General features: G+C 35.8%; 4 protein-coding genes, 1 long non-coding RNA gene and 1 pseudogene across 7 annotated transcripts; 4 read left to right on the top strand and 2 right to left on the bottom strand.

Annotated features, from left to right (window-relative positions):
• Positions 1-615: 615 nt before the first annotated feature.
• LOC104783270 (uncharacterized) lies at positions 616-1,654 on the top strand. The gene is made up of 4 exons (XR_767221.3): positions 616-901; positions 1,022-1,121; positions 1,217-1,314; positions 1,398-1,654. It is a non-coding gene; the product is annotated as an uncharacterized LOC104783270 (long non-coding RNA).
• Positions 1,655-3,058: 1,404 nt separating this feature from the next.
• Positions 3,059-6,071, top strand: LOC104783250 (AP-3 complex subunit delta pseudogene; annotated as a pseudogene). The gene has a single exon (XR_015559299.1). The product of XR_015559299.1 is annotated as an AP-3 complex subunit delta pseudogene (transcript).
• On the bottom strand, positions 6,041-6,656 carry LOC104783259 (non-specific lipid-transfer protein 2). The gene has a single exon (XM_019240629.2). It carries the CDS (start codon positions 6,586-6,588, stop codon positions 6,298-6,300), a length of 291 nt encoding a protein of 96 aa, XP_019096174.1. The 5' UTR covers positions 6,589-6,656; the 3' UTR covers positions 6,041-6,297.
• A 2,604-nt stretch (positions 6,657-9,260) lies between these two features.
• Positions 9,261-11,535, bottom strand: LOC104783229 (L-Ala-D/L-amino acid epimerase). Its single transcript, XM_010508361.3, has 6 exons — positions 11,068-11,535; positions 10,796-10,906; positions 10,379-10,595; positions 9,917-10,250; positions 9,771-9,832; positions 9,261-9,637 (listed from the first exon to the last, which is right to left on the bottom strand). The coding sequence occupies exons 1-6, from the start codon at positions 11,497-11,499 to the stop codon at positions 9,564-9,566; spliced, it is 1,230 nt and encodes a 409-aa protein (XP_010506663.1). The 5' UTR covers positions 11,500-11,535; the 3' UTR covers positions 9,261-9,563.
• Positions 11,536-11,889: 354 nt separating this feature from the next.
• LOC104783214 (reticulon-like protein B9) lies at positions 11,890-13,109 on the top strand. 2 transcript variants are annotated; one of them, XM_010508345.2, is made up of 5 exons: positions 11,890-12,118; positions 12,189-12,369; positions 12,449-12,590; positions 12,684-12,753; positions 12,859-13,109. In XM_010508345.2, the coding sequence occupies exons 1-5, from the start codon at positions 12,007-12,009 to the stop codon at positions 13,026-13,028; spliced, it is 675 nt and encodes a 224-aa protein (XP_010506647.1). In that variant the 5' UTR covers positions 11,890-12,006; the 3' UTR covers positions 13,029-13,109. The 2 variants fall into 2 exon arrangements, with proteins under 2 accessions (XP_010506647.1, XP_010506654.1); XM_010508352.2 differs by having other exon boundaries at positions 11,900-12,118; positions 12,195-12,369.
• A 349-nt stretch (positions 13,110-13,458) lies between these two features.
• LOC104783194 (cytochrome P450 71B2) lies at positions 13,459-15,852 on the top strand. The gene is made up of 2 exons (XM_010508318.3): positions 13,459-14,496; positions 15,043-15,852. The coding sequence occupies exons 1-2, from the start codon at positions 13,582-13,584 to the stop codon at positions 15,655-15,657; spliced, it is 1,530 nt and encodes a 509-aa protein (XP_010506620.1). The 5' UTR covers positions 13,459-13,581; the 3' UTR covers positions 15,658-15,852.
• The last annotated feature ends 422 nt before the right edge of the window (positions 15,853-16,274 follow it).

Genomic DNA, 16,274 nt, shown 5'->3' with positions numbered 1-16,274 from the left:
TTTGTATGAAGAAGCGTGCATCATGTTGTTAATTAATTGTCGTTGACAAATGCATCATTGTAAGAGGTGTCGTAGTACTATCTGTGGTGGTTTTGTGTTACTTAGCAAACTTGAAACTTGTCTTCGTACTTTAATTCTCAGACGAGAGAATATGAAAGCATTCTGAATTATTTTGTTTGAAGAAATAACATTGTATGATGTACATGTGTATCCCTGTTGATGAGCTATATCATTATCTCTCCTGATTTACTAATCTCTCTTTCCAATTAGCAGGTTCTAGAAGATTTTCGAATTGATTCATTTTGTGGGAGGTGCAAAACACAAATTCTAACATTATAGTAACTGAAGTTATTTAATTTTGACATTAGTTTTATGGAACTTATTTTATAATTCTACAACACAATTTATAAGTAGTTTATTTTATTTTTTATTTAACTTTAAAAAAAATGTCTACAAGTAATGACTTTCAAATCCATCAGTTATACTTTTCTAATCCACTTATTAATGACCTCAAATTCTCATTTAATGTATTAGAAAACGATTGAACTTTAAAATCCACTAATAATTCAAATTACTACTAATAAAAGGGACAATTTGAGCCCTCTAAAAATGTCCACCTCAGCTTTTCTAAAACACTCCCTTACGATGCCATGTCAGCCTACTTAGCCTACATGTGTTAAACCTAATTGACGTTAGGAGATGCCTTCGAGTTGCATTTAGTTAGCTAAGAAACTGTTGTACTTCCTTCTCCTCTTCCCTATAAACCAAATTAATAATGATTGCAGATACATCGATACAGATTGAGGGTTTATGAATAAGAATGTGAAGCGATTGCAGGCCACAGATTTAAATCCTTCTTAACATTCTCCAAAGGGATCTCACATCCACTTTTCAAACAAAGGTAAAATTCTACCATAAATCTACTATGTTAATTTCATTCTTCAGCAAAAACTTTTAACTTCCATAAATCTACGATCTAAATTGACACATCCAATTTCTTATGTTTTCGCTGGATTTAAAGATATAGCAATAACCAGGAGGAACCTCAGACATACTCTACGTTGGAAGATGTAGAAATCCGTTGATCGAGCGTTGGATTAGTGCTTCATATTCCACGCTCAGTTAGGTTTTCTTTTAACGAGGATGAAAGAACAATATGGAAAAGATGTATGTGATTGGGTTGTTAATTCAGTTTGCTTTATCTGTTATGTTTTAGTACACAGAGACGTTGAGGATGTGTGAAAACTATTAGTTGCCAGACAAAGAGTCGTTGATGCTATGTTACAACATGAATCAAGACAAAACCAAACGAAGGTAGAGTTCTAGAATTACTGTACATTCTTCTTACTTTGCTTTGTTGTTGTCTCTAGATTTGGAAGCTTTGTTGTTGTCTCTAGATTTGGAAGCTTACAATAGCAGCTGAGGAAAAGTTCGTCTAAGTATACGGATTGACGGGAATCCCGTCACGGGATGTATCCGTCGCAAGAAAGTGTACCACAACGTGTAGTAAACAAACTGAGTCGTCACTTTGCAATTCACGATTCATTTCTCGTATGTCAGCAATTGGATACAGTTCATAAGTGATTTTACATCAATCTTAACAGGTTTATGTATTGGACTATATATTCTTATTTAAAGTAATTAATTTAGAAAATTGATTGCACAGAGAAGATTAAGTGAAGGAAATAAAAACAGATGTAGAATTAGAAGAAGGGTTTGGAACATAGAAACCCTCAAACCTCAAGAGGCATCAACCCACATGCTCCAATTCGATTATGCACTCATCTCATGGTTTTAGGTGATTAAAAATTTGCATTCATCTTTTTCAGGTAGTTAATTCGATTTTGTACTCAAATATGCAAGGAAAATCTTGATGGACTATAATTTCTGTTGATTATTTAGAAAATAATGGAACCGTGTATTTTTTTTGTTTTTAATATCAAATATGCAACAAGAATCTTGATGGAGTGTAATTTTTAACCTTTCCACTTTAAATTGATGTTGCTAATATAATAGGGTATGTACATTATTGTTCGGATCTAAGTAATTTGTGAATTGCAAAACATGTATATATAATTACATAGCCGCACGGGTGGTGAAAAAGGTGTGAATTGTATATTTTGTTCAGTGACCAGCTTTATTAGTCGTTCGTCTATATGGTGGTTCACTAAACAATCAAACAATCAAAGATTATTAGAAGGCTAACAGATGTCCTATGCTTTTATTCACTAAACTAAAAATCAAGATTCTTAGCCTATTGATGGGAAAATATTTTATATTACTAGACTGTCGATTTTTCTTGGAGATTCACATTACATTATATATAATATAAATATATGATTTCGACTTTTAAGTTCAAATTATTACGAAATCTGGTAATTTTAAACTAGCTAATATTCTTATTATGGGTATGGAAAAGTATTATGTTATTGAGTTAGTCATCATATACTTTTAATTCGTATCTAAAATGAAAAATCTATTTCTACACTCTTTTTTACTTTTCTTTTTAAAAAGGTAAACCAAAAGATGTCTATATTAAATAATTTAAAAATTCAATTGAAAAACATTAACCGGGCGTAGCCCGGTATAACCCCTAGTCCATTAAAAACCTCCATCCAATAACACCCCTTTAATGTTTGAATGCCATAGTTATTTTTCTTTACCAATCATGACACATACAGTATAATCTTTTGTGTTGTCAAAAAACATAGAAAATTGTTTATATAGAAATTTATGAACATAGATAATTGTTTATATAGAAATTTCTACATATATTGACTGAAAATAATTTGGTTAGCTCTCTTTGCAATGCCTCTCAACAAAAGTCCACACTTGTATGAATTTTCAAGTCCTCATGAAGTTTTATGTTTAGATCTTGTTGAGGCGGTTCTGAACTTTTTTTTTAAAATAGAAGGCTCCTCAAAGATCTAAATTTCATTTGCCACAACACTTCTCTTGTCAAAGACTCATGAAGCTTCTATGTTATCAAATTATAGGCCCATACTTTGGTTTACAAACTTATCTAAAAAACTATAGCGAAGAGGTAGAAGCCTTTTTAGAAAATATATAGCATTAATGGATAGCATTAGAAAATAATCAAATATATAGCATAAAATATACTGTTTATTGGACTTATTGTTTTAAGGCCCATTTGTTTCCCATAAAAGCCCAAACAATATTTCACGTTCCTGCACCTCCTCTGTTCCGTTCGACTCTCATCAGAATCCGAGACTGACAAAATCACGATCACCGGCATGAAAAAACCCACGACTCTGATCTCCGATTTCGCTCTTCAAAGACTATGTAGATCATATAACTTCAACTCTTAGTTGTAGTATATCCCCGGATTCGTTCTCATTTCCTATCAAATGGCGTCTTCAAATTCGCTCATGTACAGCTTGTTCCAGCGAAGCCTCGAGGATCTCATCAAAGGTATACGTCTCCAGCTACACGGAGATTCCTCTTTCATATCTAAATCCCTAGACGAAATCCGCCGCGAGATCAAATTGACGGATCTCTCCACGAAATCCATCGCGTTACAGAAACTATCCTACCTCGCCGCACTCCACGGCGTCGATATGTCCTGGGCAGCGTTCCACGCCGTAGAGGTCGTGTCGTCGTCTCGATTTGGGGATAAGAGGATCGGTTACCACGCCATTGCTCAGTCGTTCAACGATCAGACGCCGGTTCTGCTTCTGATCACGAACCAGCTCCGGAAGGATTTGAATAGTTCGAATGAATACGAGGTGAGTCTAGCGCTGGAGTGTTTGTCTAGGGTTGGAACTGATGATCTAGCTAGGGATTTAACTTCTGAGGTTTTTACGCTCTTGGGGAGTAGTAAGGCTTTTGTTAGGAAGAAAGCTATAGGTGTGGTTTTGAGGGTTTTTGATAAGTACCCTGATGCTGTTAAGGTGTGTTTCAAGCGTCTTGTTGAGAATCTGGAGAGCTCTGATCAGCATATTTTGTCAGCTGTGGTTGGAGTGTTCTGTGAACTCACCACAAAAGATCCCAGATCTTATCTTCCTTTAGCTCCTGAGTTTTACAAGATTCTGGTAGATTCGAGGAACACCTGGGTTCTGATTAAGGTTCTTAAGGTATTTGCTAAGCTGGCTTCGATCGAGCCTAGGTTGGCTAAGAAAGTGGCTGATCCTATCTGTGAACATATGAGGAGGAACGTGGGAAAGTCTTTGCTGTTTGAGTGTATTAGAACAGTAGTGAGTGGCTTGAGCGATCAGGAAACAGCTTTGAAACTTGCGGTTGCAAAGATTAGGGATTTTCTTGTGGACGATGATCCGAATCTCAAGTATCTCGGTCTACATGCCTTGTCGATTGTTGCTCCAAAGCATTTATGGGCAGTTTTGGAGAACAAAGAAGCTGTCGTCAAGGCTCTGAGCGATGAGGATCCAAATGTTAAACTTGAGGCTTTGCATCTTTTAATGGCAATGGTGAATGAAGATAATGTGTCTGAGATCTCTCGAATTCTTATGAATTATGCTCTTAAGTCTGGTCCTTTGTTCTGCAACGAAGTTATAGGTTCCGTACTACTCGCATGCTCCCGGAACTCATATGAGATCGTAGTTGACTTTGATTGGTATTTGTCTCTTCTAGGTGAGATGGCTAGAATCCCACATTGTCAAAGAGGGCAAGAAATTGGGCATCAGTTGATTGATATTGGTATGAGGGTCAAAGACGCTAGACCGGAGCTAGTTAGAATTTCTCGAGCACTGCTTATTGATCCTGCATTGCTTGGTAATCAATCCTTGCACCCTATATTGTCTGCTGCTGCTTGGGCTTCAGGGGAATATGTCGAATTCTCTAAGACTTCTTATGACATTGCAGAGGCGCTTCTGCAACCACGTACGTCACTCTTACCGCCTTCAATTAGAGCAATCTACATACATTCCACTTTCAAAGTTCTCGTCTTCAGTCTCAAGGCGTACTTCTCAGCCCAGGAATCCACGTCCTCGCCCTTGGTTGAGGAGTCTACTAGCTCTGTTTCTTCACCGGAGAATGCTTTCACATACAAATCTATATCGAGTCTGGTGAATATGATTGAACTTGGGCTGTGCTCGTTATCTGGGACCCTGGATGTTGAAGTGCAGGAGAGAGCCAAGAACGTTCTAGGATTCACCGGTATGATAAAGCACAAAATAGCCGAGGAAGTAACAGCCCAAGGGAGTGAAATAGAGGCTTCTAGAGCTGTAGCATTCATGGAAGATGTCTTCTCAGAGGAGCTTTGCCCTGTTTCTGCAACTGCACAGGAAAAATTTCCCTTGCCAGATGGGTTAGAGCTAAAAGAGAATCTTGAAGATCTGCAAGAGATTTGTGGAGAATTTCTCAAACCAGTTGTGGAATCAAATTCGAATTTGTTCTCATCCTCAGAAAAGATCAGCTTCTCTGTTGCTAGACTCAGAATCAGTGATCAACAAGAAGCCTCATCATCTTCATCCCATCCACCTGAGTCTGCATCCTTACTTGCGGAGCACAGAAAACGTCATGGCATGTACTACCTTTCTTCTCAGAAGAGCGACGACCACAATGACAGCAATGACAACAACAATACGCTGAACGAATACCCACCAGCGAATGAGATATCAGCGGACTCATTTAACCCCAAAAAGAAGATGAACCAATCAAAACCGAGACCTGTAGTGGTGAAACTGGACGAAGGAGATGACTTCAAGATGAAGCCAGACGCTAGTAGTAATGATGAACCTCTGTCTCGTGCGATCCAGACAGCTCTAATGGGTAAAGGGAAAGAGAAGGAAAGAGAAAAAGACAACCACGAGAGAAGTCTTGATCCAGGTATCAAAGAACAGAGCTCGAGAAAAGAGAAGAAGACGAAGAAGAAAAATGGAGAGAAAAGTAGTAAGCATAGATCACGACGACGATCTGACAAGGATGCAATCGCAGCGAAACCAGTCGAAATCGTAGATTTTCTCTTATGAGTACTAAACTAGTTGGGTTGGAGTTTGTGTCTCAGACCAGACAAGTTGGTGTGTTATTTTGTACAGTGATTTCATGTACCCATAATTGATTATTTTGTGTTTATGAAATATATTCTCTTATTATTAGTACGCCAACATATATCAACAACAACCAGAATAAGATAAGCAAAAATTAAAAATAAGATGCATACAAAGCATCACCACACATTGTTATTCGCGAAGCGTACAACTTACTTAACTCTACTACAATACTTAGTGATCATAAATAACATCCTTAAACACACACCAAAAGTAAAACTCATAACATATATATAGAATGACCATAAACATCAAACGGTTCTTTGATTATTCAACACCTTGGGATGGCGAGTCTGCAATGGTTAGAGACTTTACGAGCGTTGGGAGTGCTTACGAAGCGACGGAGGCTAGGGTTTCTCATGTAACCACATAGGCATGGCTTCTGCTCTTTGAGCCTAGCACAGCACAACGCCGATGGTGGAGAAGACGACGTTATCGCCGCTGCACATGGGCTTAGTTGCATTGGCGAGCATGTCACGGATTCAGCCGCGGGAAGTAGGACCACTAAGAGGACCGCCGCGAGGGCAAAAACGGAAACCCATGTGGCCTTCATCATCACCATTTTTCTTTCTTTTGTTTGTATTTTGAGTTGATAGAAGTTTGTTTTAGTGTGTTTGTGGTTTTTGTGTGTGTAATCTCTTCCTATTTATAGAGTGGGAAAGTGAAACGCTTTTTCTTATTTTATTCTACTTTATTTAGTAGTTTCTATATTTTTATTAAGAAGTACATACGTATATGGATTACAATTACAGATATTTTTCAAACTATTATTATGCACTTGCTTATAGTGCGGCCTATTATTATACGTGTATGGAATATCTAAGAGTATCAATGCGGGGTTTCTCATCGTAGACTATGTTATTTCTACCCACCTGACCAGACCAGACTATGGATGCAACTTAATTTAAAATTTTAATTAGATAGTAGAGCAGTTCGTGGTGATTTTATTGTGTTGTAGATGCTGCAATGGGTCTAATTTCTTGAGTAATAGTTTTTACAAATGTTGTTATCATGCATGTCATCCAGATTTAAACGGGCTGGAATACGATTTGTAAATCATCACTGTTGAGCTAATATATATTTTGAATATTGCGTAGAAATAAACAAAATAAAATGAAAAAATATAAACATTGTGGACAAGAACCCTAGTGATTGTTTGTCCAAAAAAAAAAAAAAGACATTAATAGGTAAATGGGGGAAAGTATTCGAATAATGAGATTACTGATTTCTTAACTATATTCATTTGTTTTTAGTGATTTTTTTTCTCGTCAACGTTTTTAGTCTTTTATTCATTGCATTGGTGCTTACTTTGCTCCCTCTTTTTTTCTTTTTCTTTTAGTGGAAGTAGCACCACAAATTGAGATCAAATATTTAGAAAACTATAAATCAACTTCTCTCTATCTGTGGACCAAAAAAATACCTAATTGATAAGACTGAATATTTTGAATATTTTCACTAAAAAAAAGCACAACAAGTAAGATATATTCATCAATATAATGAATATATTTTTTTATAATATGGGTTTATAGAAAAAGGAATTTAACAAAGGAAGAAAAAAAGAAGGTAGGGTCGAAGTGGATGACTTAGGAGGCGAAGAGGACTTTTCGGTGATGGTACTTGTGTCGTCCCAATATTTGTTGCCGTCTCCTTTTAACGTCCTGATGATGGAGAAATATGCATATGGTATGGAAATGTCTAAACCTAATTAAAAGTAAAACAACATAACAATCAATTACTAGTAATTTATATACAAAATGATGATTTTGAGATGAAGCGTGCGTTTGGGGATACGTGTGAATAATCATTGCCACAATCACTCATTGAACATTCTTTTTTTTTTTTCTTTTTTTTTTTGGCACAGTTATAGTAATTTTAATGAACTGATCATATTCTCTTTGGTGTAACATTTATATGGAAAAGTTAGCTATTGTATTTCCTGTGGTAACAAGATTTTGCAAAATGGCATTCATAACAATTCATAAAAGCTACAAACAGAAGATAAATAGCTAAACGACCAAGAAGAGTACATCCCATATTCCCATGTAAAACGATTGTTCACGAAAAAATTGCAAAACTATTGGAGTACAAGTGTACAACAACTCAACCCATGTTTATTTCTGTGTGTGGTGCGATTAGATTTGTCTTTGGATGAAATAATACTATAATGTAAAATACAAACGAACAATCAGATATATCCTTGATCACGAATGAAATGAATTTCTAAATTTTATATATACATTTGTTTGGTACTAGTAATATATAAGAATGGCAATAAAAAGAAATTACGCATGTAAGTAATATGTAACTAGATATATATTATATAGAGAGTAGAGGTATTAGATTCATTTATCATAACCAAATTAAGACCACTTGTGGAAACATAAAACTAAAAGGAGAACATGGAATGTTTGGTGTGTAGCTCACATAAAATATGTTCACACGTTGGTTGGTTGTTGTTGTTGAAGCTCATACAAACATGTGTCTTCGACTTTGAGGTTTGAAGTATGAAAAGATCACCACAGAGAAACAAGGCTAAATGAATAGTATTGATCGAGTAAGAAGAGACAGTGGGTCCAAATCATCGATCGTGATAGCTTTAAGATCCTCACGCCTAGTGAGTAATTTCCGTTGTTATTATTGCTCTCTTAGAGGTGAAATATATATATATATATATAAAGGGAATGTTTTTATAGTTTTTATGTCATGTAATATATACATTTTTTTAATGTAATATATACATAAGGAGTAAAGTATATAATTAGGCAGAAACGTAATAGTGTTATTTTTCCGTTGACTTTTAGAAGAAAAAAAAATTGTGGTTTTTTTTTAGTTGTTGGTTTGTAGAAACTAGAAAGAATGCAGAAAATAAAATAAAAAGAAAGAGAATCACATTTGTTAGAAAAAATTATTTTGTAGATTGCTGACTTTTTTAAAAATAATTTTCCAAATATAAAATTTAAACAAAATTATTGTAATAATAAACCTGTGGCTATTGACAATTTTGATATAATTTATTAAAACAAAATAGATAGTCCAATTTTTTGATTGGAACTTTAACAGAAATCTACATCTATTAAGATTTTCACGCCGCACCCGTCACACCACTCACTCAGTCACTCACCACCACTACACCTACCAATTTTGACAAAAAAAAAAAAAAAAAAAACACTCTGCTAGTGAAAAAACCAATGAAGAAATTATAACAGCCGCAGGTTAAACATTTTTGCCCACATCGAAACAGAAACAACTTATTGTGATTTACAAGCTCTGTGAATTCGTTTTGTGTGTATATTTACAGACACAACTCAATGAGATGAATCATCATCCTACATATATTTGGTACTCTTGGGGGCAAAAGTTACAAAGCTTGTAGATTACAAAGGCTACAAAGCTCCTACATACAGCCACTCTAACACAAACAACAAAATTCAGGACCAATGTCTAATTGCCGCATCAAACCCAAAAACCATCATTAAACTTGAGATTGACATACTATGAGATAAAGATAAGGGGCCTAAGTAGACTGAAGGAAATTTACTAAGCAAGATCATTCCACTGAAGATATCCTCCGTGACCGCCTTCATCTGTAAACTCGTAGACAGCACCCGACGCTGCCAACAAAACCACCAGTATTAGACTTAGTTTACGTTTACTTTTGAACAATGAAAGATGCAAGATGGAGCTACAAGTAAGGCATCCTCTAAACAGGGAATTATGTAAGATGAATAAAACAGAGGCTATTACCTCTGTAGCCACCTTGAACAGGATCATCAGCCAGAAGAAGTGGAGTGTCTAAGTCGATGAATCTGTAAATTACATCTTCACTGGTTAGATTTATGATGGTGATGATTACATTAGAAAGAAATGTGGTGTTTACATGTTAAATATACCTGAAACTCCCAATGCCTGCAGCAAGGTGACCAGAGAATCCCATGGCTAGTCTGGTCTCAACCATTCCCCCAATCATAAGCTCAATTCCAGATGATCTAGCCAATTCAATTACCTCGAGGGCCTCGAGGATTCCGGTTTTGGCGAGTTTGATGTTAACAACATGTACGATACCACCTTCTATGATTTTCTTGAGATCAGTCAAGTCTCTGCAACTCTCATCTGCTGCAACATAGACTCCGAATCTGTCCTTTGCAGCTCGAGTCACGTGACTGAGACCTTCCCAATTGTCTCTGTGGACAGGTTGCTCAAAGAGAACTGGTGTAACCTTCATTTCTGGGGGAAAAAGTCACAACACTTTAGGTTTTGTCCGAGAGAGGTCCGCTAACAATATTCTTTAAAAAAAAGTCTAGCGTTCAAGACCTAAAAGAGAAGATCCACAAATGATTCATAAACTTTTTTACCATGAAGCTTCTCGAGAACTTCAACAGCTTCCTCTGTTTGATAACCCTCATTGGCATCCAAAATGAAGGAACAAGTAGGGTGGACTGCACGTATAGCCTGGAGAACTTCTATGTCAGCCTTAAGATTCTTCCCCACCTTGAGCTTCAAGGTTTCAAAACCTTGTTTCCTATACTTAAGAGCCAAAATTGAAGCTTCCGCAGGAGTAACTATCGGAATCTGAGAATAGACCAACACAAACATCATTTAGACCCACCACATCTATGAAAACACACACAAACCTTCATACTCAAATAGTTTTCAAGCAATATTAACATTCTACAAAAAATTCAAAATTCCATCTTCAAAACTTTACGAATCACACAGAAATAAAAAAAAAGGAATTTGTACCAGCAAGAGCTAAGAGGTAAGAACCGAACTGTTATGTCGGTGGTAATAGTACTTGAAGCTCCACCAAATAGTTTCCACAACGGCACTCCTACACTCTTAGCTGCTGCATCAATCATAGCCATCTCCACCCCACCTCTTACCTAAAACCCATTTCAGAAACTTTTCTTATTTTTTTCTTCCTTGTGATCAAGATCAAAGCCAAATGTAGTAAACCCAAAATTCCTAAACTTGAACTTGAAAAATTCAATCTTTTTTTAGGAATGCTTAAATCACAATTACACAGATGTATGAGCGAGCTTACAGAAGCAAATCGATGACCAGGGAGTAATCTCCCGATCTCATGAAGAACACCACCAAGTGTCATCTCCGGTAACTCCCTCAGAAACTCACAAGCTTCCCGCGCTTTTACCATCGCCGTTATCTGATCCTCCGCCGTAACCGACGGCAAAATCGGAGCTTCTCCCCAGCCGACGCACCCGTCTCCAAGCTCGACCCGAATCGCAACATTACTGACTGAATCAAGCCGTGAGGAAGCGATAGTGAAAGGTGAGATCAGAGGAACGTTCAGCTCTCGGTTCTCTGCTTTACGCACCCTTACCGTGAAATTCTCCGTCAGGGTTTTGAATCCATACGCCGCCGACATAACAGGGATCGTAGATCTCGGCGAATTTTGGAATTTGAGGTTCGAACTTGAATTGACGAGTGAAGAAGAAGACGATACTATCGAAAACATTTTGCTTTTTTTTTTTTTTTTTTTGGCATTTATAACTAATTTAGGGTTTAAATAGTCTCACTTTTGAATTTCTTATACTTTAATTATCAAAATAATTTTATTACTTATCAAATGTTATTTTTATATTTCATTTCTTTTTGTAAGTGTTTTTTTTTTTAAATAAAAATCAGAAAATTTTACACACCAAATTTAAAATAACATGGGGGAAAAAGAAGAAGAATATAAACATGAGGGGTTTGAATTGTTTAATTAGAGACATGAGGATGAAGAAATAAAAATGGGACAAGGAAGAAGGGCAAAACCATTCCCATTCTTTGCTTCTTGAGTATGTGTTTGTTATTACCTTTGTTACCAAGTCTAGAACCTCTCTTTTCTTCTTATATTTGTTGCAATTTCACATTTACTCCCAAGTGCAAGACATAACAATTTTACATAATCCATCTTTAATTATTGCATTCGCTCTTTCTTACCGCATTCATCTTTTTCTTAGCAAAATTCCATCCAATCATGCCGATATATTCAGGATCTTCGGATTCTGAAGACGAAAGAACGTACCATAAAACAACCAAGCTCTTCAGCCGTCAACGATCAGTTCACTCTATATTTGGTGGTGGTCAAGGTATTTATCTATCTCTATCCCTTCGATCTTATGTGAAAATTATTATACAGTTGGTATTTGTGATAAACAGTTGCAGATGTTATGTTATGGAGAGAGCCGAAAATAGCTGCAACATTGGTGATAGGAGTGAGCCTCTTATGGTTCTTAATGGAAGTAGTTGAATACAATTTCATAACCTTAGTTTGTCATGCTTCCATGACCTCTATGCTTCTTTTCTTCATCTGGTCCACTGTTTCTGATTTTCTCAACTGGTATGTTTATGATATCTTTGAATTTCCGAATTCTCGATTTAATCTTTTTGAGATTTCCTAATCAAATAATACAATGCAGGGAAAGGCCAATAATACCGGAAGTGATACTAGACGAATCTTCTTTCAGACATTTAGCAACAAGCTTCCATATTAGATTCAACCAAATCCTCTCTAAGCTTCTTGACATTGCTTGTGGAAGAGATCCTCCACTCTTTTTTCTCGTAAGCTATTCCTTGAATCATTTACATGTATACGTTTGGATTAATTATTAGTATTAATTATATTTCCTCTAAATTGGTTTACAATATCTTCAGACAACGATCTCACTTTATATCTTATCCATCATCGGGACATATTTCAACTTTGTGAATCTTCTGTTCGTAGGTAAAGAATTAAGTTATCCTCAACTTTATTCTACTGTAGATTTAGTTTCTAATTAACTAACGAAGAATATATATATAATTATTGATGGTACGTCGTTTTGTTCAGGGTTCGTAAGCATGCAGACGATGCCGGTTATGTATGAGATGTACGAGGATGACGTTGATAGAGTGGCGGGTAAGTTGATGAGGAAGCTGAGGAAGCTTTACAGGAAAGTCGACTCGAATGTTCTTAGCAAAATCCCAAGAGGAACTGTCAAAAACAAGAAACTTACTTAAATCTTCTTCATTATAATTGTTTATCATTACTGTATTTACTATATAATTTCAACCCAAACTAATATAAGTACATATCTTTGACTGGTTTTGCTTTTAACGTACTGAGAAAAAGAAGTTAAGATCTGATCAATGATCATCAAATGATATGATGTGAACCACTTTTGAATCATTATATAGTGTTCAACCATGCATAAATGTTATGTAAAATTCTGTAAACTTAAGTAATTATGATTACAATAGACTTTTTTACTTAATATAGAAAAAAAATCAAACTAAAATCCAAATTAACTAGTTTTTGTTTGTAATCCACATTCGACAAAAAAAAAAGTCGGCTAACGATTGAAGATGGACGAATCTCTATTTCGATTGGACCATACATTCTTATTGCATGTGATATATTAAACACGACAAAAATAGTGACTTACATCTCAACTCTCAACCACTTAATTTAGAAAGTTTTTTACATTATCAACTGCTTTGGCTTATCTTATATACAAAGACTAAACTATAAGCTCCTCATCATCTTTCCAAAAACAGAGGAAGAGAAAAGAAAATGGCTATCGATATCTTTCTGTGTGTTTCAGTTTTTCTTGCTTTTGTTGTGTCACTAATCTTTTTCATGAGAAAGATTAGAGAAAACCCAAAATTGAATCTTCCTCCGGGTCCTCCAGGTCTTCCCATCATCGGAAACTTACACCAGTTCGCAGGATTGCCTCACCGATGCTTTCATCATCTATCCATTAAATACGGACCTGTGATGTTTCTTCGCCTAGGGCTTGTTCCAACGGTTGTGATATCCTCGAGTGAAGCAGCTGAAGAAGTTCTCAAAACTCATGACCTTGGATGTTGCAACCGACCAAGAACGGTCACCACGGATTTACTCTCCTACTGTTCTAAGGACATCAGCTTTGCGCAGTACGGCGAGTACTGGCGAGAGATGCGAAAGCTCGCTGTTATCGAGCTTTTCAGCCTTAAAAAGGTTCAATCATTTAGGAATATCAGAGAGGAAGAAGTGGACTTCATGGTGAAGAAACTGTGCCAATCAGCTTCGAAGCAATCTCCTGTGGATCTAAGCAAAACGTTTTTCTCTCTAACAGCAAGCATCATTTGTAGAGTAGCCTTAGGACAGAACTTCAACGAGAGTGATTTTGTAATCGATCAAGAGAGAATAGAGGAACTTGTGAGTGACGCCTTGTTTGTTCTAGGTAGTTTCACTTGCTCTGATTTGTTACCCGGTAGAATTGGGAGATTCTTAGATTGGTTGTTTGGAGGAAACAAGAAGATAAACAAAGTGTTTGAAGAGCTTGATGGTTTTTACCAACATGTGATTGATGATCACTTAGCAGGAAGTAAAAAAACAGTGGATTCTACTGCGGATATTGTTGCTCTCTTGTTGGATATGATGGATAAACAAGGAAATAATGATTATTTCAAGTTCAACATTGATAATATCAAGGCAGTCCTCATGGTAAGAGCTCAAATCTCGCTTCATATATTCTTTTCTCTTTTTTCGAATAAAGGGAAAGAAAAAAATCTAGGCTCTATGGGCTCCGGCCTCAGAGCTCAAATCTTGCTTCATCTTTCATTCTTTCTTTCTTTTTTTGAAAAAAGGGGGAAAAAAAAACTAGTCTTCATATGTGATTTTTGGGTGATAAAGTTTTTATTTTAAACGTCAACTAGTTGGGCTAAACAACTTGGTTCAATGGTTCTCCATAGTTAATTACTCTACGGTTGATTTTACTTACTGTGTTATAGTAGGTATTGTTTTCCAAACAAACCTTTAACTATATATGTATAAGGTCCAATTAACTTATTTTAAAATTTTGCTAACCGTAAACACATATGGCAAACGAAAACAGTTGGAAAATCATGTTTACATTTAGCGTATACGTTTTATAAGATATTTCTTTTTCAAAACGTAGTTTTTGTCATGCAAACACAAAAGTTAAAACAATGAAGAGACTCTTTGGTTTCATTTCTATTATTCTATTACTAATTATGTCTTGACGATCAGGATGTATTTCTGGCGGGGGTAGATACAGGCGCAATAACCATGATTTGGGCAATGACAGAGCTTGCTAGAAACCCTAGAGTGATGAAAAAAGCACAAGAAGAGATCCGAAACACCCTCGGGCTCGAAAGGGATAGAATCACTGAAGACGACATTGACAAAGTTGATTATTTGAAGCTCATAATCAAGGAAACATTTAGATTGCACCCAGCACTTCCTCTTTTGCTCCCAAGAGAAACAATGTCTCACGTCAAGATCCAAGGCTATGATATTCCTCCAAAAACGCAAATCCAACTCAACGTATGGACGATCGGACGTGACCCCGAGCGCTGGACCGATCCTGAAGATTTTATTCCTGAGAGGTTTACCAATTCTTGCGTAGATTTCAGGGGACAACACTTTGAGCTCGTACCGTTTGGTTCTGGTAGAAGGATTTGTCCTGGGATGCCATTGGCGATTGCTTCCGTGGAACTAGTGCTGTTGAATTTTCTTTACTTCTTTGATTGGAGATTGCCTGAAGGAATGATAAGTGAAGAAGACATTGATATGGGAGAAGCTGGTAATCTCACCATTGTCAAGAAATTACCTCTACTACTTGTGCCTGTTCAACACCATTGATGAGACAAAAGCTTGATGCATTGTTCCACTCGTTAGTATCGATCGGTTCTTTTGTGTATTTATAGTCTTCATTGAAAGTGTACGATTCTAAAAGCTAAGACTTCCTGAAATATAGATGTATCAATGTATCAAGATTCAAGAAATAATGTATAATTAATAAACAATGAAATATATATGTATCGAGAAACAATAAAATATATATTTATTGGTTCTAAAATATTATATCACTATCACATTCTTAAAATGCTATAACCCGTTTTTTTAACAACAATGTTCATACTTATTATATCTTAGTTTTTTAAAATATTTGCCAAAAGTCAAAATTGAAAGATATATTTTTAAAAAAAGATAAATCTCCTTAAGCTATGAAATATAAATTCTATAAAGAAAAAGTAAATTGAAAGCCAAAGACAAAATTGGTTGGAATATATCAAAATAATGTTTCCCCCTTTATCTATACGGATAAATACAAAAAAAAAATACAAAAAAATTGTCCAAAAATACCAGACCTTTTAAAATAGGGCAATTGTCATAAATACCATTAAAATATATTTTTATTCCAAAAATACCACAATTTAGACAATGACAATGTTGATAATGATTAGGAGTTTAAATTT

The sequence above is a fragment of the Camelina sativa genome, chromosome 1, assembly GCF_030686135.1.
Source record: "Camelina sativa cultivar CO46 ecotype springtype chromosome 1, ASM3068613v1".
NCBI lineage: Eukaryota > Viridiplantae > Streptophyta > Magnoliopsida > Brassicales > Brassicaceae > Camelina > Camelina sativa.
Note: the sequence above shows the minus strand (reverse complement) of the source record. Positions and strands in the feature narration are given on the sequence as shown.